Genomic DNA, 24,196 nt, shown 5'->3' with positions numbered 1-24,196 from the left:
TTGTTTATCTTGGAATGTCTTTATTTCATGTTCCATTTTAAAAGATAGCTTTATTGGATACAATATTCTTGATTGACAGTTTTTATTTTCTTCAGTGCTTTGAATATATAATCTTAGATGCCCTTTATCAGGTTGAAGAAGTTTTTTTCTATGCTCAGTTTGCTGGAAGTTGTTTCTAAGTCTCTTTATATTTACCAATATATTTACTGGGTTCTTCATTCCCTTCTGTAGAACTAGATTTCTATCTGGTATATTTCCCTAAAAGAAGTTCTTTTAACATTTCTAATTGTTCAGGTTGCTGGAGTCAAAGACCTTAGCTTTTGTACATTAGAAAATGACTTTAATTTTATTTTAGGTGATTTTTTTGGATATAAGTTCTATTTTTTTTTGAACACTTTAAAAATATTGTGCCTTTGTCTTTTTGCCTTCATTGTTTCTGTTAAGGCAACTATTATTTTTACCTTATATCTCGGTATTTAATGTGCCCATTTTTCTAGCTACTTTCAAGATTTCTCTTCATATTTGCTTTCTGGCTTCATGGGAATGTATTTATCCTGATGGGGTTTTACTGGCATCTTGGATCTTTAAGTTGATACCTCCCTTCGACTTTGGAAATCCTCAGCTATTATCTCTTCAGATATTTCCTCTACCCTACTCTCTTTCTCTCTCTTCTTGGTCTCTATTGATTCGGTGTTAGATTGTTTGATGTGTTCCACAGACCATGGACACTGCGTGTGTGTGTGTGTGTGTGTGTGTGTGTGTATGTATGTTTGTGTTTCTGTGTGGATAATATCTAATAACTTGTCTTCACTTTCATAGATCCTTTCCTCTGCTATGTTCAGTCTGCTGAAAATCTCATTAAAATTGTTTTAATCTTACATATTTTTTTATTTCCAGGATTTTTTTGTTTCTAGCATTTGGCTCCTTTTAACATTGCTCACATAGTGTTCCATGGAAATTCCCTATTTGTTTATACAAGTGGTGCACCTTTTCCACTTGATACTTTTACGTATTTATAATAGTTGTCCTAAAGTCCCTGTCTGATCATCTAACATCTAGGCCATCTTTAAGTCTGGCTCTACTGAATTTGTTTTTCCTTTCTTGACAATGGGTCATATTTCTTTGTTTTCTCATATGCCTGATAATATTTATTGATTTTCAAACATTGTGTTTAAAAGAATAGTAGAGGTTGAAGTAAATATTATTTGTGCCAATGAAAATGCATGTCTTTGTTTCAGGGGTTGTACCAATCTAATCTGTAGTTGAGATGATCGGAGCTTTGCTGTTAGATTCAGTTCAATACAGGCTTCAAGTGATTTAGGTATAGGATCAGAACCCTCCTTCATATCAGTGTCTGGAGGTTTTCCAGCATTACCATCAGACTTCAGCTTGCTCCTCTAGCTTGGACCTCATGGAGGACTCCCTCAGCTTCCCTGCTTCCGCCCCAGAAAGCTCTTGTCTGATAATAAGTCTAAATCCCAGAATGCCTGGGGAGGGGTTGTTTCTCAGTTCTCCTGCCCTGATTAGCAGACATTTGGTCCTGTCCAAAACGTCCATGGAAACATTCAGTGCACACCAAAAGGCCCTTGACATTTGGTCCTATCCGAAATGTTTTTAGATATTTGGTCCATAAGACATCTGGTCCTGTCCAAAATGTCTGTGAGCATATTTGGTCCATGCCAAATGGTTTTGGACAGGACGAAATTTCAAGGACCTTTTGGCCTGGACCAAATCTCTTCTGGACGTTTTGGACAGGACCAAATGTCCTGCAAGGCCTACCCTGCCCTCAGACTTGAGCAAACCCAAAGCACCTGTCCCTCACAAAGGAGGCAGGTCTCTCTTAGCTCTCCTGCCACTCACCTAGCCACACATGGCCAAGTATTCATGCTCAGTGTAAGCCCAGATTGCATGTGGGGTCTCAGCTTTCCTGCTCAGCATTTAGATTTAAGCGGAACTGAGGTGTCTGCCTCAAAGGGAATTCTCTCTTGGCTCTCTTGTCCTGCCTCCAGACTTTCTTGAGTATACTTGCTGGAGACCTGTGAAAAAAAATTTGCCAGTGGGTGCAATCAACTCTCCTTGATTTGGGATTCAATCCCACGGATTCAAACCAGCCATGCCAGCCTGTACTTTGTCTTTAAATATCTGTGAAAAGTTACACTTTCTTCTTATGAACATCTTCGACCAGGTCCTCCTCTCCCCATTGCTCTGCCAATGATGACTTTTAGTTCATTAGATTTCTTCACAAACGCAGCTTTCTGGTGGGCTCTTAAAAATGATGATTTTATAGGTTCTCTTGTGTGTTCTTTTTGTTAGTTGTGTAAGTCAAGTTCTCTTGTGACTATATCCTAAGTGGAATTGAAAAATACTTTTTGCAACAAATACAGAAATAAAAATCAAGTGGTTTTTATTTATGGTGGTGTCCACTAAAAGAGGAAGGTACAGGATTAAATTCAGTCTTATAAAGGTAATTATTTAAGGTGTTCAATAAATATTTTTCAAAGATATCAACTTTCAGTGGTCCAAGGATTAAATTTAGAATAATGAGATGAAAGAATAGATGGTATATCTTTAAAGCGATCTACTGTACATATTATTTCTCTTGGACTTTTTAGGGGATGAACAGCAGAAATTTGATGCCATTCCCGGGGTTCTACGAGATGCTCAGGTCACATTTGGAATGTTGTGTTCCTTTACTTTCAGAGGAAATATTATAGAATATTGTTGGTGATGGAATGTGTGTGTGTGTGTGTAAGGGGGATGTTGGCCAGAGCATAAAGAGGCCTGGAAACCATGTTATGAGGTGCAATTGAGAGAACCTGGGATATGTTCTGTAAGAAGGAAAAGAAAAATGTCTTGTATTTAAAGTTCTGTCATATGGAAGACTAGAATTGATTGTTACAAATCTTCTGCAATTAAGAGCTTAGCAAATAAATGTTTCTCTGGACTTCATATTATTTCCTTAGAACAGATATTTGTAAGTTAAATTATTGAGTGTAAACATGCTTTAGCTCATGAGCTATACTATAAAATTACTCTGTAGAAAGGTAGAAGCAGTTTTTACTCCCACTACTAGCATATGCGTATCTCTTCCTCCATACCTTTATTTAGCATTTTCTTTCTAAATCTTTGCCAAATTGATAGGTTAAAAAAACAGAAATAACACTAGGCTCATTGTAAGATATTTACTTTTTAGAATTCACTATTTTCTTTTTGCTTTTTTGTAGCTTCACTTTTTCTTGTCCTTATTTCAAATATGAATTTCTGGGTTTTTATGAGGTTACATTCAAATTTTCCTTAGAGGAGGATCAATGAATCACACCTTCCGGGATGCCAAAGCACAATTTGCTTCTTTCGCTGCAAGGAACTTTGCCACACCTATGCTTCCTCCCTGAGTCCTGCCAGATGACCTATGTGTTGGGTCTAGAGCCTCTAACGTAACACTGAGTAGTTGTATTGGAGCCGGTGAGAAGCCTTGAAATGCCCATTTCCATTCTCAACCCATTCTCTGCTTTTTCAGTTAGAACCTCTGAGGGGTAATTCTATCTGGGTAGTTTCAAATACTTGAGTTTTGGATTGAGATGGAGGGTTCTGGTTGAATTTAAAGGTTCTGGTTGAATTTAAACCCTAAGGAAATACCAGGACTCACTAAGGCAACTTCCAAGAATCTAGAACAGGTGGCATTACATTGCCTGAAATTATTCTCACAACAGTCTACTTTTTAGTCCCGAGGTCATTCTAGCTGTTTCTGAAGCTGCTGAAACAGCTAATTGGTGTGGTCTGAGGGCAGAGTACCACATCATGGCTGCTAGTGAATTAAAACACTGTGCATTATGGCCTTAGGATACCTGTGCAGCTTGCTTCTCTTCTCCTCCAAAGAGTAGGCAGAAACTTTTTATTCTGAGCCTTACGGAGTCGAAGTATTTGCAAATAGATCTATGGACTACTGCTCATGGCTGGTTGCTAAAATAAGACATTCTCAAGGGGGTCTTTTGACCTGAGTATTAAAACAAGGAGTATGTCTCCTGCTCTATATCCCTTTACTTGCAATTTACACTCAGAAGTAAAACCAAGATTTAAATACCTATCAGGTTAATATACAACATTTTAGTTTTTTAGAGAGAGAAAACTCTGACGGGCATTATACAGTTAAGATCTGATTTTCAATCCTGAGATGGTCTGTAAAAAGTGGCCTGACTCAGAATTGGCCCAGTTAACACCCAGGAACTTGAGACCCCGGTCCTGATTCCCAGTACTTGCCTCTATTGTGCAAAGTGCCCTCCTCTCTTTCTGACTCCAGGGATAACAAACAGGTTGCAAGGAGCTTGGCTGGAGAGAAGGGACACAAAGTCCCTTGGCTCCTAACTGTTCTTTTCTACTTGGCTTGGGGCAGGAATCTGCTTCCAAAGCAAAGCTGACCTCTGCTCCCAATCTGTCTGTGTGGGTGGTTTTAGAAAAATAAAATGTATCCAGTAGTTCATACCAGTGCTGAAGGGGTCCAAGAAGATTGCACGCATGAGGTACAAATCCATTTATAGGGACACATAGGGCTTAGAATAAAACAAATAAAAATTTGTACTGGAGATAAAACATAGTAGCAGTGGAGGAGAGAAATCAGAAAGGATCAACTCAACAGTTAAAGAGAGTGGGAGAGGGCTTAAGAGGATGGAGATAAGGTCTACCTTCTGCTTTAGACAAGGCAGGATAATTTACGGACTGAATATAGGCATAAGGTTGGATATTTTGTGGCAGGTGAGGTAAAGGACACTGGGTGATTAGCATTGATTGTGGAGATGGGTACAACACCTTAAAAAGCTACTTATTCATGGTGTGCATGGCCAGATAAAAATTCCCTAAATAATAAGATGAGTCATAGACAAGCCTAAAGGAAAAACTTTTCCAAATTAGTGGTGTACAGGTATTTCCATGCATATGTATGTGTAGGTTAATTATTAAAAACATATGTGGAAATATTTTGAGAGCTTAAAATGATGTATAGTCCTACTTTGGTTGTATGTGTTATCAGACCTCAGTTAAAAAAGCAATCTCGAATCTTATCCTACCCATAATTTGTAATCTTCCCATTAGTATCTACTAGCATATAAATCTACAAAACCAACTAAACAGTGTATAAACATATAGGTAGCCTGGTAATAAATCATTCACTACCATACACTACATCAGTGACAGTCCATAAAATTTTAACTGCCCCAGTTATACCCTTGCCTCAGGAAATCATTCTAGATTCCACCTTCAGCCTACAGCTCCTTGCTATTCAAGGTGTAGCCCAGAGACTAGCAGCATAGTCCACGACATGGGAGCTTGTTAGAAGTGTGGAGTCTCGGTCCTCCCACCCAAGACTTACTAAATAGATGATTCATTTGCACATCACTCTTTCTAGTTTATTATTTATTAATGACCTCTCCTCTTACTCCCTTGAACTTAACATTTTGTCATTCCTAGTTTTTATTTTTATTTCAGCTCAATGGAATATGTGCCATTTTCTCAAAACAGTAAAAGGAAAACTGGGAGTTATAAAAGTGATGTTACTCAACTAATATTCTCTATTTAATGTTCATTTTATTTAGATCCCCCAATTATTGAAGGAAATATGGAGGCAGCCAGAGCAGTGGATTTAATCCCGTGGATGGAGTATGAATTTCGTGTGGTAGCAACCAATACATTGGGTATAGGAGAGCCTAGTATACCATCAAACAAAATTAAAACGGATGGTGCCGGTAAGTAGAAGGAATTTTTTAAAATTTAAAAGGTTTGTAAATATAGTGCAACTTTAATAGATAGTTGAATGTATTTGGAAATAAATAATGCTCTGAGATAAGTGATTCATCCAAAAAATGTGTGTGTATATGTATTTCACACATATGTGTGTATTCTATGTCAAGACAGTCAAAAATCAAAAAAGGAAATACAGTAGTCCTCTCTTATTCAAGGAAGATACATTCTGAGACCCCCCAGTGAATAGTACCGAAACCTAGATATACTACATTCCTTTCACTTAAAAGAAGCACTTTACGTCTTCTTTTTGGCATGTCCGAATTGCCAGCATCACTACTCTTGCACTTTGGGGCACTTGTTAAGTAAAATAAGTGTTACTTGAATATAAGCACTGTAATACCATGACAGTCAATCTGAAAACCCATGGCTACGAAGTGACTACCAGATGGACAGCATATACAGTGTGGATACACTGGACAAAGGGATAATTCACGTCTTGGGTGGGATGAAGTGGGATGGCGTGAGGTTTCATCACACGACTCAGATTGGCTGCAATTTAAAACTCATAAATTGTTTATTTATGGATTTTCCATTTAATATTTTCGGACTGCCGTTGACCATGGGTGACTGAAACCGCAGAAACCGAAACCGATGATAAGGGGCGGACTGCTGTATAAAATTTAAGAATATTTTTACATAAATAACGTAGGGGAGAGGTAAATAGAAACCACTGCATATTCCACTAGAGACCACTTCAATGAAGTTGGTGTTTAGAATATAAAATTTAATGTAAATTCTGAACTGTAACCAGACTCTTGATTGAGCAGGTTCCCTGATTTAGAAGGTTCACAATTTTGCATGTTTCTCAAAGACATTTACAACTGAATGGCCACGTGGAGGGAGGGTAGGGTGCGTGAGGAGTGGAGAGACTGATGAGGGCTTCTCAGATCTGTACCACTTCTGGAGTCATAGCATCTCTGAGAAATAGCTATAATGTGTCTTTTAATGTTAGATGCCACTCTAAATATGCTCTTTTATCACAGCTCAACCTTGGCTGTTCTTCCAATTTAGGTTCACATTTTTATGCTAAATACCAACTCAATTTGAACGGCCTTCAGTACAAGATGTCCTCCACTCTATTTTCCTTTTCGCCTGCATCACTCAGCTAAAATATTGTTCTGCTTCTAATAATAGCTCTTTTTGATTATTCTCTGTCTATGAAAAAGAAAATGTTTTGTAGGCTGTCTGAGTTCGTTTATTTTTACTATGCCTTGCCAAACTTCTGTGCTTTATTTGGGGCAAAAGGGTTTAATCGGATGACAGACTGCCATTAAAATTCTGCTGTGATATTTGAAAATCACTTATCCACATTTCTGGCCACCTCAATTCCTTAGCATAACTTGTAAACAGAATTATGAATTCTAATGTCTTTAGTTTTTAAAGCCAATTTATTCACAGGACTGCCATCAATAAACTGTCTCAAAGTTTCATGTAATTTTGTGTAATGTACCAGATAAAAATGATGATTCTTTAATAAAGGAAGAAAATAAACACTAAAATACTGATCTGTGCTGAGTATTTTCACACACATTTCAGTTGATCCTCATAATAATATTTTGAGGCAGGTATTACTATCCAATGCTCATTAATGGGCAGTAGATTCAGAGACACTAAATAGTTTACCTAAGTAAATATAACTACTTGCAGGATTCAGAACTCAAATACCTATTCTCCTACGTTGATCTTTCGCTCTTAAAAGTGATTTCTCAAGCAGGACTCTAGAAACGCATCCATTTATGTGAACCTTTATTAGCGTTCTAGTAGAAGCTTAGATTTCATCCTTCACTGCAAGACTAGATATGACCTAAATACTAATTTTTTTGTTTCAGTATATCCACCTGCAAAACAGACACAGTTGTTCCTTTTTCTCTACCTCACAGAAATCTCATTAGGATATGGAGGTAATATAAGTTGAAGCCCTATAGAACATAGATACCACATGGCCAGGATCCTTGTGTTTGGTTCTTCTTATTATTTCTTAGAGCCTCCTATGTTTGTAATAGAGGCTTCTGTGTGATGGACTGAACACAGTCGCCCTTTCTTGAAAAACAAAAATAAAAAGGAACTGAGGCATGATCTGACAGGTGGTTTTAACCACATCATTTCCTGCTGAGAGATCACAAACTTGGATTTGATTTAACAAGTATTCATTTTCAAAATAAAATTGCAATCAAATGATTAAGTTGGTCTAAGTAAAATTATTTCAGTTAAAAAATTATAATATTTATCTCAAAATATAGACCTTTTAATCTCATTGAGCTTGATTAATTTTCCATGATCTCTTGACTAATACAATATGAACAAAGTCTTATCTGAACACATTTCTTTTTTTTTTTTTTTTTGATGAGGAAGATTGTTGCTGAGCTAACATCTGTGCCAATCCTCCTCTATTTTTGTACGTGAGATGCTGCCACAGCATGGCTTGATAAGTGGTGTGTAGGTCTGTGCCTGGGATCCGAACCCACAAACCCCGTGCCTATGAAGCAGAGCATGCGAACTTAACCACTACGCCACCAGGCCAGCCCTGAACACATTTTTTGAAGTACAAAATTGTTCGTGGGGGTGGAGGGAGGATGCTTTCTCTGGCATTGATGGTAGGTGTAGACTTTCCTCTCTCCTCTTTAGGAATTTTGTTACAAACAATATCTTTATTGTTTATCTCAGAAAATGATTGTTTAATATACATCAGTTGATCATCTGGACAGAATTATCATAAAATCTTAGATTTTTTTAAATCTCAGAGTAGAAGTGATTAAATACGTTTTTAAGAACATCAACAATTAAAAAAAATGTTTCAGAGAGAAAGAGATTCAATCTGATTCTTTCGTATCTGAACCTATGAATGTAATTTATATTTAATATCATATTTATAAGATAAGGATACTTTTTGATGTGATCGCTACCAGTAGTTTGTATATAACTCTGGGGACTTTTCAACCTCAATGTCTTCTTATCCTTAGAAATGCTAGGAAAAATTTGTTCCAGAATGATATCAAATCTAAAATTTTGGCAAAGTTGTTAATTTCAACTGACAACTTTTGGCATCACCTTCTTTAAGCATCACTTCTTACATTTGTTTGCTCAAGAGGTATTTTGTTAAGGAATTAATTCTTTCTCTAGGGTGCTTAGAAAATAACTTCCTTTAAAAGGCTTCAGAGCCAAAATAAACAAACAAACCTATGACGTGATAACAGTCTTACTCACAATGCAAGATACAGCCCTATAGAGATATAATGAAATGATTCATTCCATTCAATTGTGAAAAAATAAATCCAGGGGCCGGCTCAGTGGTGTAGTGGTTAGGTTCGGCATGTTCCACTTGGGTGGCCCCGGTTCGCAGGTTTGATCCCAGGCACGGACTTACACCACTGGTCAGCCACGCTGTGGCAGCAACTCACATATAAAAAAAGTAGAAGATTGGCACAGATGTTAGCTCAGAGCTAATCTTGCTCAAGCAACGGAGAGGAAGATTGGCAACATCTGTTAGCTCAGGGCAACTCTTCCTCAGAAAAAAATAATAAATAAATAAATAAAATAAATCCTATAACCTCTAACACATTTGTTAAGCTTTCATAAGAAAATATTTTAGGGGCCGGCCACCTGGCTTAGCGGTTAAGTGCACATGCTCCACTACTGGCGTTCCGGGTTCGGATCCCGGGCATGCACCAACGCACCGCTTGTCAGGCCATGCTGAGGCAGCATCCCACATAAAGCAACTAGAAGGATGTGCAGCTGTGACATACAACTATCTACTGGGGCTTTGGGGAGAAAAAGGGGAAAAAAAAGAAAAAAGGAGGAAGATTGGCAATAGATGTTAGCTCAGGGCCAGTCTTCCTCAGAAAAAAGAAGATTGGCATGGATGTTAGCTCAGGGCTGATCTTCCTCACAAAAAAAAATTAAGAAGAAAATATTTTAGGATCTTTTATTAATCAACTTTTATGGCTACCATCGTTTATGCACTTGCTACATGTTATCAGACACAGTGCTAAGCTCTCTACCTTCATTGCTCCACTTAATTCCCACAATAACTTCATGAAATTGGTATTATTATTCCTAATTTTACAGACAAAGAAGTTAAGATTACACCCAGCTAATGTGAAGCAGAGCTAGGATTCAATTCCAGGGTTTTCTAATTCTAAAAGCTTTGCTCATAAACCACTTTCTGGAAGGGCAATGTGCAGTATTGAAGCTCCAAGACACTGATCCTTCAGTAGAATCCTGGTGCCATCATTTAAAAGCTCTGTGATTAGGGGCACATTACTTAACCTCTCGGAGCTTCATTTTTCTCATCTCTAATGAAAATTATTTACCTTATGAGATTATATTTTATGGTTAAAAAACATGTAAGGAAAGCAGTTATACTGTCTAGTGCATAATATTTGCTGAATACATTTACTTATTATGCTATTAATGCTCATTTTCAACTTTAATATACTTGTAAGAAAATATTGTGTACTCTATAATTGATCCCCTTATTTGGCAATATATTTCCATATTTTATAAGCTGATAAAGGATCGTATAATTTCATGTAATATCTAATCATCTTAAAGGAATAATTTTATATATTTAATATAATAAAATTCCACAGATTTTCTCTTTAAATGTTGTTTTTCCTTTTATCCTGCTTTTTAAAAGATTGAATATGCATAAAATTGAACATTTACATTTTTCATCTTTGCAAGAAAATAAATAAAAATACTTTCTAAAACAGGGGGATGTTTGCCTTGTCATGTACCATTATAACAACCATCTAAGAGATGCCAGCATGTGTTATGTGGAATAAAGGCTGGTTCCCATTTGATGGAAAGGTTGCTCCTGCGCTTCATTATGCTGATTGAAAGGCACAACATTATCTAATGCAGCACACGCCCTTATCTGTCCAATTACTTAATGTTAAGATCGCAGTGCACAGTTGGGTATATTCTTTAGATTCAGACAAGTGCATTATAAAATGGATGGTCCCAAATGAAGAATTAGAAGATGTGTTTGTAATTCATTGTAACCCATTTAATTTTGACTGTAAGAAAGAGATAACGAAAACATCCTTCAAAGTAATGTGTCATTGTAAGACGTACCCCCATAGCTAATAGATCCGCACGTGCATTTGGTGAGTCAATATCCTAAAGTGGTACATTCAGGTTTGTTTTGACAGCTTTGGCATTTATTTGCCAGGTGAACCTACGAAGGAAAAGAGAAAAAGTAACAGAACACCAGAATCAACAATTTCATACTATGTATAGAGCTCTAATTTGATGTCTAATGAAGCTATTCTGCTCTGTCATTTAGTTTTTGTTTTTTTTTTTTTAGATAGATTTGATAAAGGAGAGGAATGGGGCTAAGAACATATTTGTAGCTAGTAAGGTACTATGTTAAAGTCAGTTGCTGTCATTAGTAATAAAATAGATAAATCTTTTTTAAAAGAAGCAAAGAGTATAGATTTTTAAGCCATCAGAAGGCCTGATTAAGTTGCAGCTTCTCTACATGTAAGCAGTGTGACCCGGGGCTGCTTAACTAACTTTTGGGACTCATTTGCCTTTCCTGTAAAAAGAGGATAACGCTACTTACCATGTACTTATTTCAAAGTGCTGATCTGAGTATCCAATTAGGTGTGGTATGTAAAAATCATTTCTAGGTTCTAGATGAGTCTTTTATCAAGCTGGGCTTCTTCATTCATTAGGCAAACTTTTACAAATTGGGGATATTTAACACATTGAATTCAAAGTAGTTGTATGTATTTAATTTCTACTACATTAAAGAGAGCCTCTTCAGGACTGGAATCAGATTTTATTCATTTTGTTGTCTTTAGTGCTTAACACAGCACAATGTCCATAATTGGTGCTCAAAATTATGTGTAGAAGAAAAGGGAGGAACAAGAACGGTAAGATGATGGCTCTGGCAATTGGAAGTTAATAGAGGGTGATGAAAAGAGAAGCAGTGACCAAAGCAACGGTATATTTGCATATCACGATTTAGAAGAATCCGTTACCAAATATTTGTTTTGTTTGAAAACAAAGTTAACAAATGCATTAGATGTTTTTGTTTTTAATACACAGAGAGAGATAAACTAGGAAGTATAAATTCTTTTATATAATTTAAACAAATAATCCAAAATTAGTTTGAGTCCTTCATGATAATTTTACTATGCATTATCATTATTTCAGTTTGTAGCATTCATTTCTGCTCATCCAAACGTTTCCCCAGATGACATATTTTTGGATTATCATTCCACTGAGCAGTTAATAAATTTACTCTGCTCTGCCCATTTAAATTTCCTATTTGAGAACAAAGCCTAGATTAATAAACAAACCTACAATTTTAGCCTGTCAAGATTCTAAGACATTAATATTATTGTAAACTGTTTCACACCCTATCTTTTTTTACCTACTGTGGAAGGAACATCAGTTTAACATGGTAGATGCAATAGGAGTGTTACCAATCTGCTCCACCGTCAGAGCAGGCAATGATAAGAGTTACAAAGAATCATTCTCATTTGAATACCAAAATATTACCCAGTTCACTTGATTTTACTAAAGGCTCTTCAGAAAGAATATATATTTAGAGATAGAATAAAAACAAATGTAAGACTTTAATCTCTTTGGATCTCTAGACTCTAGAGCATTGCTTCTATAACCATTTTGAATCTCTTACTAAAAAATTTGTTTTAAATCACAATGAAATTTCAATGCAAATTAAAGTGAAAAGTTACATTCACGGTAACTTTATTTCTGTAAAAATGACTATAAAGATAAAGCAATAATGAATAAGAACAAAGTAGCAACATATTTTGAATCAAAAGCCTATTTTCACGTACTCTATGATTTTCATAACTTAAAATTTGTCACAAGCCAATTTGTTCATTGTTAAATAAAACATCAAAGCCCAAATTGGTACTTATATGCAAATTATTTAAGCATTCAAATATAAAAGTAAAATTAGTAGCATTGGTTTCCTTTCCTAGGACCGAATAGTCATGGCATTGGCTTGATTTTCTTTTAAAATACTTTTTAGATCTATGACTGAAATACAGAAGCACTCTTATAAGGATCATTAGGGAATTGCTATTAGACTGAAATTGGATAAGTTAAAAAAAATAAAAGTAAGTTAAAAAAACCTCATTATTTTTAACCTTTCACAGTAAAATTATAAAAATTGTTTGTCCATGATTAATTCAATAATTCTGTATTTTTCCTAAATATTTGTTTAAATTCTTTTTAATGATTTATCATTGAAAGAAAGTCTAGTTTGTTCACTGTTAGAGCCCTGGAGCCTAAAGTTCAATAAGCTTCCTTGTGCTTAGGCTGATTTACTTCCCTGAAAGGAATCACTATTTGGCCAAGTCCTCCTGTTCCTGCAGGCTGAAAGCAAATACACAGCACCTAGCTGCTCCCCTCAGATTCATGGCAGAAATGTATGTTATGTGTCAATTCCATCTGTGAAAAAATGTCCCTTAGCTGCTGAGGCTACAACTGAACATTCAAAGCTAAATGGAGGAAATTAAGTTAATAAGTAATCCAAGAAAGATATAAGAACACTCTATTAAGAGATCCAGTTACCTTTATTTCTGTGCTTTTGTGTGTCTTATTTTCAGCACCATGAGCTCAATGGGTGATTTTTGAAGAGCAAATCAATCTTGAAATTACTTATTTGAAGTGTGTTAAATAGAGCTTCAGATAAACATTATAAAATGGAAAAAAAATTCAATCTAACATAAACATACTCCATTTTTAGCTCTGTTCTAAATAAAAAGGTTAGTATTGATTATAATGAAAAGGATTACAGTGAAATGCTTTGGCAAATAATACTTGTCCTGATAAAGGCAATATTTGTTTCAACAAATTGCAGTATAAATTATTCTAGAGTTGTTTTTGAAATTACTTGCCTGTGACCACTATACTTATACATAGAGTTAAACACACAAAATTTGATTTATTCATTGATTATAAGACAACATGGCCTTTGTTTCTCTATAGCATGAGAGTTTTAACTTCAGAATATGAGTTATGGGGTTTAAAGAGTTTCCAGGAGTTATTTTAATATCCCAGCCTTCAATCTGTATTTTATCTTAAGTGCTACAAGTAACTTACCTTCTAACATCCCTGTGCTCTCAGTTTCATTCCTAACACTCATGTGGTGACAGTTGAATAGTAAAATAAAATCTCTCAAGCTTCATATTATTTTCTTCATCAGGAAGGGCAATCATAATATAGTTTTATAGATACAGAAAAAAGTATACATTTTGCTTGTTTCAGTGCAATTAACATACATACTTCACCAAAGAATTTACATGGCTATCATTAGGAGAAGTTTCGAAGTATCTACCTTTGAATCACAATTATTTGTTAGGATCTGCAATTCAGTAAACCAATGCCTTGATTTCAGCACTGAGGAAGGTGTGATTATTTTCTATTGGGAAGGGATTTGAGAATTCAAGGGAGAACTGATGTTTCATCTCTCCTTAAAATGTTAACAGATCTGGGAATGATATCTCAGACTGGAGGCACAGCGTTTGCGTGGGAAAAACTATGTCCTCTGTAAAAACACCGACTTCATCCACATAGCTGAGTAGGTGGTCTCTAAGTGCAAGTGCAGGGACAAACTATGCTTTATTTACCCATACAACTCCAGTTAGTGCTAAGTATACAAATTGAGTAGGAGAGAGCGCCTACTCTGAAGTAGGAGTAGAAAAGGAGAGAAAATAACTTGGAGAAAAACAGAGAAGACACCATTGGACTTGGCAGTTAGAAGCAATTTTGCGATTTTTGAGAGAGTGATTTCAGTAATATAAAGTATTGAAATAATAAAAATTTTTGAAATATGAAATATTTCATATGAAATAACATGAAAACAGGTTATGGGTTGTTAAAAAATGATTATGGAATAAAGTACAAAAAATAGTCATATATCAATTCTTTCCAGATCAGTGACAGGAAAGGGTATGATGTGGAGATTGAGGAAAGCAGTATTACAGAAAGACCTGTAAGGATGCAGAGACTGCAAAGAGTAGTCTCTACAGTAGAGAGACTGAAAACTGAAGGATGATATAACAGGATGGGAGTAGGGGAGAGTTGGAGTCACTGATGGGGCAAGGTTCCAGAAGAGATTTAGGAATTGGAAGTGAGAGCACAAGGAACAATATTAGATTTCTAATATTTCCAGATATCTTGGAGAAACATTATCCAATGTTAATGCACATGCACCATTTCTTAACGGTTATTTGTAGATTGAAGCATGAAACTAACATAACAGTAAGTAAGGTCATAGGGTTCAAAAGTAAGAGCAGTGAAATATTTTCCCAACAAAGTACATCTCATTGTTCAAAATCGTATTAAATGTAAGGACACACACACACAAAGACGGGGGAGGCCAATTTGCTTCCCTACGCTTTGTTGAAGAAAATCAGCACATTTCCTATGGCACTGAATCAATTTTTATCTTGGCAGTAAAACAGATTATTACAGCTACTATGAGGCATTGTTATTATAATTGAGTGGATCATGTATGCAGCTTGTCTTTCCTAATAAAAGAAAAAATTTATGGTTTCTGTAGTGAATGAGAACACTAATGTCAGAAAAAAATTGCGTAGCCTCTATTTTTTGTTGTTTTGTTTATTTTTTTGTTTCAGCACCTAATGTGGCTCCTTCAGATGTAGGAGGTGGGGGTGGAAGCAACAGAGAGCTGACCATAACGTGGGCAGTAAGTATTCATAAGTTGCATATATTATAGGCTGCTTTACCTGTACTTAATCTCAAACCCATTTTGTTTCCTGAAATAAATCAAAAGAAAAGACAATGCTCAAAGTACAAGCAAGAATAAATTACTAAAACTATTTTTTTTCTTAAATGCATGTCAGATTTACCTGGCTTACTCTGACTTAGCGTGCAGTTTCTATGCAAAAATAGATCCTTGATGCTAAGGAATCAGGGGGCCTAAAAAATTAAACATTCGAGTATCTGATTCCAGAGAAATTTTGAACTCCTTGTCACCCAGTAACCCAATTGTAATTTATAACATTTCCTCTGGACATTCAAAACTTCAAAGATTCAGTTAATAAACTTTTGTATCAGCACCTGTTTTTAAATTGGAGTTTGCTTTTTGACTTGAGACTTACTTTGATCACTAGTGTAATCTGTCATGATGGGTCAGTCTTAGAAGTCACCCAAGTGACTTGCTGTTGAGGTGTCCAAAACATTTTATTAAATTTTTATGACCTAAAAAGGAGTTCTATATCAGAGACTATAACATCTGGAAAACCATGCACCTTAGCTTGATTTTTGAAATGAGAGATACTGGGTGTGGGAAAGGCTGTGATAGCACCAACTTGTCTGAATTAGTCATCTGGCATTTATCTAGGTAACGTGTTATATATAGTTCTATGTATCCATTAAATATTTTTAGTATTTAATCACTACACATAGTCAAAGAACTCAACTTAGGCTCCAAAGGATTTTGAGGACTGCAGAAAAAAAATGACAGATTTTATTCTTTACATGAACCAAATTGATTTATATAGTAAGTGGATATTTAGCAAAAATTGACTTCACTCTGTGCTGTGTAGTCAGATTTTATACTTGGCGTCTAAATCACATTTTTAAGTAAGATTTAGAAAAGGAATTGCTTTTTGCCTGTCCAAATCTCAAATTATTTATTTGTAAGTTTTAATGTCAATGTTACATACAAAAGTGCAGATATTAGGAAAATTAGAACATCTTACTCTTTCTGTATGGCTTAATTTTCTTAAACTTTATGGGTATCTGCGTTAGGATAAGATGGGGAGCTTGTTAGATTTCAAAAATTTGAAATCAAGTCTCTGGGAATAGGGTCTGAGAATCATTAATTTTTGAAAGATCCGTAGCTAGTTCTGATATACTTTAAATTGCAAAAACTAAGTAAAGAACTATCGATAAGAAAAAAATGTTTAAACTATTGTGGAAATGTTAGGCTATACTATCTAATAATCTAAAATCACATTTTGTACATTCTTGTGATCATGATTCAGGATATCTATACTGTGCAACCAAGTACAACTTCTTCTATCCTTTGGACTGTATATATTTCTGTATCTTCCTGTTTAGCATAAGCATTCAAGCAACTATGTTATGTTAGTTCAAGGTATTTCCTCAAGAAAGCTTAACTTTGATTTTCTGGTGAAAAAATAAATATACAATTTGCACATTTACCTTATTGGCTAAAAAGACTAAATGATGAGTATTCACTAGGACTAGCTTTAAGTCAGTATTATAAATAATGGATTGTCAGGGCTGACATAGACTTCTTTATTGGGCAATTGACATGTGTAATAATAAGAAACTCTGAGAAAACAATGCAAAACAGAGCACTTTCTTCAATATTGCAGTCAGACCAGGGCCCAGATCAGCCTCCGACAGATGAGTGCAATGTTATCTCTTCCTCCTTTCATCTGCTTTCTTTTTTCCCTCTGACCAGTTTCTACTGTTTGATAGCAATACAGATATTCTAGAGTATTGTATAACTCTCTCATGATAGCCTTTCAACTCTAAAGAAATTTGTGTACTCATTCATTGAATAAATATTACTTGCGGTCTTGTTCTAGGGGTAAAGAGGCAAATGAAACTGACAGAAGCTCTGCCCTCATGAAACTTATATTCTAGTAGCTGAGAGAGACAATAAAGTAGATGATAAGTAAAGTATATAGTGTAGATCATGATGGTGTTAAAGAGAAAAACATAAAGCAAAGAGGTTGGATATGGAGTATTGTGGAAAGTGTCTTGACCAGGCAGATCCTGTGGCCAGGGAAAAGATCAAGTAGGTGATTTTTACCTCAAGAAACTGGGGGAGGGGCCTTCTGACATATGGGAGGGCATTCTAGGTAGAAGGAACTGAAAGTACAAAGCCCAGAGTGGGAGCCTCCCTGGGATGTTCCAGGAAGAGCAAACTTGGTTGGGTGAAGTCATCATGTGTTTGAGTATGTTTTTGCCTGTTTTCAGGCAACACTAACATATGAACTAAGTATGTTTTTACAAAGAACGTGCTTCCGTGTGTATCATTATCATTATTTATATGGGTTTTTTTCCCCCTGTTAATTGTATTGCTTAAACTTATTTAATACTGCAATTTCTATTTAGCCTTTGTCCAGAGAATACCACTATGGCAACAACTTTGGTTACATCGTGGCATTTAAACCATTTGATGGGGAAGAATGGAAAAAAGTTACAGTTACTAATCCAGATACTGGCCGATATGTCCATAAAGATGAGACCATGCGCCCTTCCACTGCCTTTCAAGTCAAGGTTAAGGCCTTCAACAACAAAGGAGACGGACCTTACAGCCTCACAGCAGTCATTAATTCAGCACAAGACGGTAGGTAAAGGAAGACCTTGCTGACATGATGAGGGAGGGAAAACTAATTCTCCGGTAGGCATTTCATATGATGTCTTTTGGGCTTTACTGATTAAGATCTTTTTACAATACTCTGCATTTAGTAAACGAGTATTATTTTGAGCCAAATTAATATGTCAATCTCTCCATCTAAAGGACAATAATGTCGCCAAAATCTTTTTCATCCTTTAGATCGTGTTCATGGTAGTTAGGATATCTCCACTAAAATAATCGGTTTAGACCCCTGTTCCTGGCCTCTTGATTATAATTTTCGGTCAGAAATTCTCCATACTTGATCAGAGGCTGAGTATGTCTGTACATTCACAAATAGTACTTACAAATTCTTTAACATGTACTTTTTTTGTCAAATTTCCCGTTTAATTTCAAAGTTGTGTAATTGTAGTATTTTTCACTTTTTTGTCATGACAAGAGTGCAGGAGTTTATTAAAGGGAATCAAGGCATACTTCTATGAAAAAGGAGTCAGAAAGCAAGTTGAAATTTTTTCTTGGAAAGAGAAAAATTTGTCTGGAAGGCCATTTAGGGGAAAAAAATACAGATACTGGCTCTCTGTTTTTTTAGAAACTTGAACTGAACTGAGCATTCTCCTGGAGGACTTTATATATCTATGCTAAATAATATATAGTTTTAGATTAAACATAATTACATTGATTTCTATGATGTCCTATTTAAGCTACTATGCTTTTTATTATTTACGTTCCTGTTAGAAAAGATAAGACCTCATTATAGCTCTGTACTCATGTGCACTATGTAAATAATTAATGGCTAGAAAAGCAAATAGAGATTTCACTGCCCTCTGACCCAATCCGTTCTTCCTTGGCCAAGTTTCTCTTTGCACATGTGTGAGAAGCAGAAATGGAAGTTTGAATGTAAAACCGTGAGATACTCTTCTGATGTCTGAGAGGAAAAGCACTCTATTAGTTCACCCAATTTCATTATTTTTACTCCAAAATAAACATTTAGATATCCTTTAGAACTTACATATGCTGTTCAGTCATAGAGTTATTAGCTTTCATATTTGTTAAAAATTTCACATGTATTCAAACCATTACATTATCTTTACTTCCAATAGAAACGTGAAAAGCAATATATATGTATATATTTGTATTCACACACATATTTTTTTAAGTTAGCTCAACTAAGTACATAGAAAGAATAAAAAGTAGAAATTATTTAGGTTTATAATAAATTCAGGACTTTTTAATCTTCAGTAATAAATCTTACATTCTGTATGCTTGTTCTGATTCAGCAGAAATGTAACTTGACTCAATGTTAATAGTTTGAACAACATGATTACATCTCACTGAGACAATGAAATTAAAAAGCATTTTACAAGTTATCTTCTCACCCAATATCAATTTTTTACTGCTTTATTTGATGCTGAAGTAATCAGGCATAAGGCCACGCTTGTCATCTTTTTAGTCATAGCCATCTGTATTTAATTATGTTTCTTTCCTAAATGGTTCATGAGTCTCATAAAACCTGCATGTGCTAAAACTTGTGTGTGTCCATCTTTCCTTCCACTGCTAAGAAATCAATCATAGTTAAATGTTTGCCTTGATTTGGAAAAGAAATGGTGTTAATATATGGGAAATTTTTAGCATAAAAGAGGATTATGGCTTGTTAATAAACGACAATAAAAATTGATCACTCTTGCTTAAAGATTTCCTTAATTTCTTTGTGTAATTTTCATAAAGGATGTAAATTACTTTTTTTTTCACTGAACAGAAGCCCTTTTGATACATATTTGACTTGATGCCCAGGTGGAAGATTAGACTTATAAAAGCTTTCCTGAGCCCAAGAAGCAGTGGATGTCACAACTTGTTTCAAAGATCTTAAAAAAAAAAAAAAAAAAAACTTAGCTTAAACATAAAAGAGAAAGAGGGAAGTATTGCTATGTATCTTAAGCTCATATAAATAGAAAGTATGAGAAAATTGAAAGTTAATTGTAATGAATAATTTTCTATATGTTTCCTATTTTTGATAATGTAGAATCGATAAGCTAAATATAATGAATTTTAATTTGCACACAAGCTTTCTTAAACAGATTAGTTGGGAGAAACACACAAAAAAAATTAGAATGGTTCTTGCTCACAGATATCAGAGAAATCCACGATCTTTCTACACTTTGTAAAAGTGTGTGTATACGTATGTATGTATATGGATGTCTATATTAACATTCATGTATATGCATGTGTGTGTGCATATATCACTGATGACCATTAAATAAAGTAACATTAGTAAAAATAGAGGAAGAGGTAATAAAATTATCAGATGTGTTTTATTTTGGAAATATTAAAACTATTTGAAACTATTAAAATATAATTTTAGTTCATTCTTACAGAAATGGTGCTGTTTGAATTTTGTTAAACAGGCATCTTATATAAGAATGTTATGTTCTCATCAAATTTCAGCTCCCAGTGAAGCCCCAACAGAAGTAGGCGTAAAAGTGTTATCATCTTCAGAGATATCTGTTCATTGGGAACATGTTGTAGAAAAAATAGTGGAAAGCTATCAGGTGAGTTCAATTTTTATCAAACTAAATACATTTATTCATAAATATATCATCATAAGTTTTCAAATATGTTGCATATTTCAATATTATGTGTCCCGTTAATTTATGTGGCAACTAACTCTATATTCTCTGTGTTTCATATGTTGGGCATTTATAAGCTAATTGTTAAGAGTAAAGCAAAGGTTCCTAACCACCTTGGAGTGATGTAGAGTCCGTGTGTTGACAAACAATTGGCCAGAATAAAAACTAAGGTAATAATGCTCATGGTTAAGCAAGATCTCTTGAGATAAATGTTTTCATAAAATGCTGGTGAATCTTACCTTTTTTTGGAAAGCATTTTGGTAATTTATAAAAGCATTCTTAAAATGTTCATCCTGTTTGGCTCAATGGTTCCACTTCTAAAAGTCACTCTAAGGGAAACACTTATAAATATACGAAATACATGTCTCATAATATTATCTATGAAGGCAGAAAATTGGCAAAACTCAAAATGTCCCAAAGAAAACTCCCCTTGCACTGAGTCTTAAAGGACCCGTGGAAATTAGCCAGATAGAAAGTGGAGGATTTGTCTTAGTGAAAGGGAACAAGACCTAGAAAATTGAAGCTAGAGCGATAGTTAGGGTCTTTATTATGATGCTAACAAAATTTAGACTTGATTGCGTAGGAAAAATGAATTCACCTCATATTTTTAAGCACAAAGATTGAAAATTAAGAGGAATTGACATCATCTTAACTTTGCAGATGAGCAAATGAATGCCAAAGAGATTCAACGACATGCGTCAGTTAGTGCCAATGAAAAGTGTCAGAGCAGCGTCCAAAACTCAGGTTTTCTGTTCAAAGTTCAGGGCTTTATGCCAAACCACAAACTCCCTTTTGTTTTACTCAGTGAGTGGCCAGTGAGTGCCCTTCTGGAGCCACGGGCAGTGAACTCCCCACCCAGTCAGCTTGACCCCTGAATACTTGTCCCCCTTCTTCATCTGTCTGTGGAATATTAGTTCCACGAGGGCAGGATTCTGTCTGTTTTGTTCTCAGTGCCGAGAACAGTGCTGGGCAGATGGCAGGCAGTAAACAGATATTCTCCGAGTGCTGATAGAGATCAAATAAAGTGTTAAATCTGGCTTTCTCAAGGCCATGTTTCTGAGATGGTACCACAAAACTATCCCAAATTTTTAAGTTTTAAACACTCAAACTAACAGGAAGCTTTTTTTGGTACTGTAGGTTATGATTTGGGTAGATCTCAAAATGTCTTCAGATAATCTTTACAAGGGTTCAGCTGAAGTTATTACAAAGAGAATGGAATGATAGGAGTGGACTTGGAAGATGCAATATTCATAACTTATTAAACTGACAATTACATTTACAGCTAGTAGAAAAGAAATGAGAAAGAGAGAGAAATTCACTAGATGTTACAAACCCCTGTGATAAACAAGTCCAAGTTATCTTGGGAGAAGACATGAATAGTTGGAGCTTTTAAGCCATATTTTGGACCACAGGATTTTTTTCTTCTTTTATATTATTCATTCTTAACTAATTAAAAAGAGAAAAAAGATTATTTAATTTATAACCCATCATTGAGTCAAAGTGCTAAATACATATTTTACCTTGTTAAAAACATGCCAGAGAATTATGTATTGTCTTTGCCTAAGAATTATGTATTGACTATAACTTCCAACACGCAGAGTACAAAGGAAATATGAGATACAAAGGAAATATGAGATGGGTAGCAATGCACTGGCACCAATGAATTCAGACAATAATGAGAATATAAGCTCTTTTGATGGGGAAGTAAACATCAATTGAGGATTCTCAATGAAATAGTCAGCAAAAAATAATATTTAGGGGCTAGCCCTGTGGTGGTTGAGTCTGGTGTGCTCCACTTTGGCGGCCTGGGTTTGTGGGTTTGGATCCCGGGCGTGGACCTACACCAACACCATGCATCAGGCTATGCTGTGGTGGCGACCCACATACAAAGTAGAGGAAGACTGGCACAGATGTTAGCTCAGGGCTAATCTTCCTCAAGCGAAAAAAAAGAGGAAGATTGGCAACAGATGTTAGCTCAGAGCAAGTCTTCCTCATCAAAGAAAAAATCTGTAGCAGATAAGATTTTCTCAAATGATAATTTCAAGGCAAAAGTGTTTGCCATCAAGGAGTTTAGTTTCACAGATTTCTGACTTTTTGCAACTCCACGCTAAGTACAAAATTATGAGCTTTGTTGCTGAGCAGACATGGGTTTATATCTCAGCTCTGTCACTTAGGAATTTTGGGGAAAATTTGCTTGAACTTTCTGAGCCTTGGTTTCTTCACCTGTAAAGCATGAGAGTAATCACTGCCTCATATCCTATTGTGTGGAAGAAATGAAATAACCTGCATGTAATGCTTTTCTCTATTCTACGTCATTGGACATTTGAAGACGATGATGATGACGATAATGATGATAATGTTAGTGATGATAAGAATGATAATATTTGTTGTGACTTTACTATGCTAAACACTTAATTAAGTTTACTGTATTGAATCCACACAATCTTAGACGTAGACACTATTATTATCCCCATTTTAAAGATGGAGAACTTGAGGTTTAGAAATGTTTGTCTGAGTAATAATTGGCATAACCAGATTTGAACCTAGTTCTTGTCTTTCCAGAAAACGCTTGGTTAAAAATCCTGGAAGTAAATCACAGAATTATTGTCTCCATTCCTTCTTTATTAAAAACATTTTAAGTCTTTCACACAGAGGCTTGAATATCAAAGAGACAAGCACGAAAGCTTAAAAGAGAAAATCCGTAACATTTATTCTCCTGTAAGAAAATGCCCCTGTTTTTGGGGGTAAAAGCTTGACTGATTATGATGTGGTTACTGTTTCGATTTCAAAGTATGAAGGGAGAAGCCAATGGTTTAACAAGATAGATGGCTAAGCAAGTTAAGACCCCAGCACTTCCCAGGAAAATGTACTACGGGTCTAAGTTATAAAAAAATAGAGGAGAAAAAACCCAGTATATTAAAAAAATTAAAAGCTGGAGAAGCCCGAGTACTCTGTGATTGACCCAATCTCAAGGTTAATTTCCTGACATTTCAAGTGAGAATTGTAGGCAATTGGGTTTAAAAATAATCTTCTCTTCCCTTGTGGTTTTAAAGTGTATCTCAGTAGAACGTTTAAGTTTTACCCAATTTTTCCCTCTTGCCTAGTTAAAGAGCTCCCACTTCTAATCTTAACACTCAGTTTTCCTGCAGTGTAGGTGAACTAGAAGAATGCAAGAAGTCCTGCTTATCAAAAGCATATTAGAACTTTGGGCTCCTGCCCAGGAATCTGCAAAAGACTTAGTTTGCTCACCCAGCAGGTAAAACATTCACTTAATTTAATGAAAACAAGCCAAATATGCTATCAGGAGTAGTGAATACAAAAGCTCTTAGCAGCTGAATTGGAGATTAGTGCAGATGATTGATTTCACAATTATCTTAAAATATTATTAATCTTGAGTAGTTTACTCAAATGTTTTTAAAAGTTAAATTATTAT

General features: G+C 35.2%; 1 protein-coding gene across 2 annotated transcripts in view; it reads left to right on the top strand.

Annotated features, from left to right (window-relative positions):
• The window catches only part of CNTN1 (contactin 1), a 354,640-nt gene that overhangs the window by 290,433 nt on the left and 40,011 nt on the right, over positions 1 to 24,196 (top strand). For both annotated transcript variants that reach the window (XM_014786370.2, XM_087442559.1), the window contains 4 exons: positions 5,586 to 5,735; positions 15,417 to 15,487; positions 17,896 to 18,130; positions 20,582 to 20,685. In XM_014786370.2, the coding sequence (XP_014641856.1) occupies positions 5,586 to 5,735; positions 15,417 to 15,487; positions 17,896 to 18,130; positions 20,582 to 20,685 (560 nt within the window). The remainder of the gene's footprint in view (positions 1 to 5,585; positions 5,736 to 15,416; positions 15,488 to 17,895; positions 18,131 to 20,581; positions 20,686 to 24,196) is intronic.

Source organism: Ceratotherium simum, chromosome 17 (genome assembly GCF_057802395.1).
Source record: "Ceratotherium simum simum isolate JZ-2026a chromosome 17, ASM5780239v1, whole genome shotgun sequence".
Taxonomy (NCBI): domain Eukaryota; kingdom Metazoa; phylum Chordata; class Mammalia; order Perissodactyla; family Rhinocerotidae; genus Ceratotherium; species Ceratotherium simum.
Note: the sequence above shows the minus strand (reverse complement) of the source record. Positions and strands in the feature narration are given on the sequence as shown.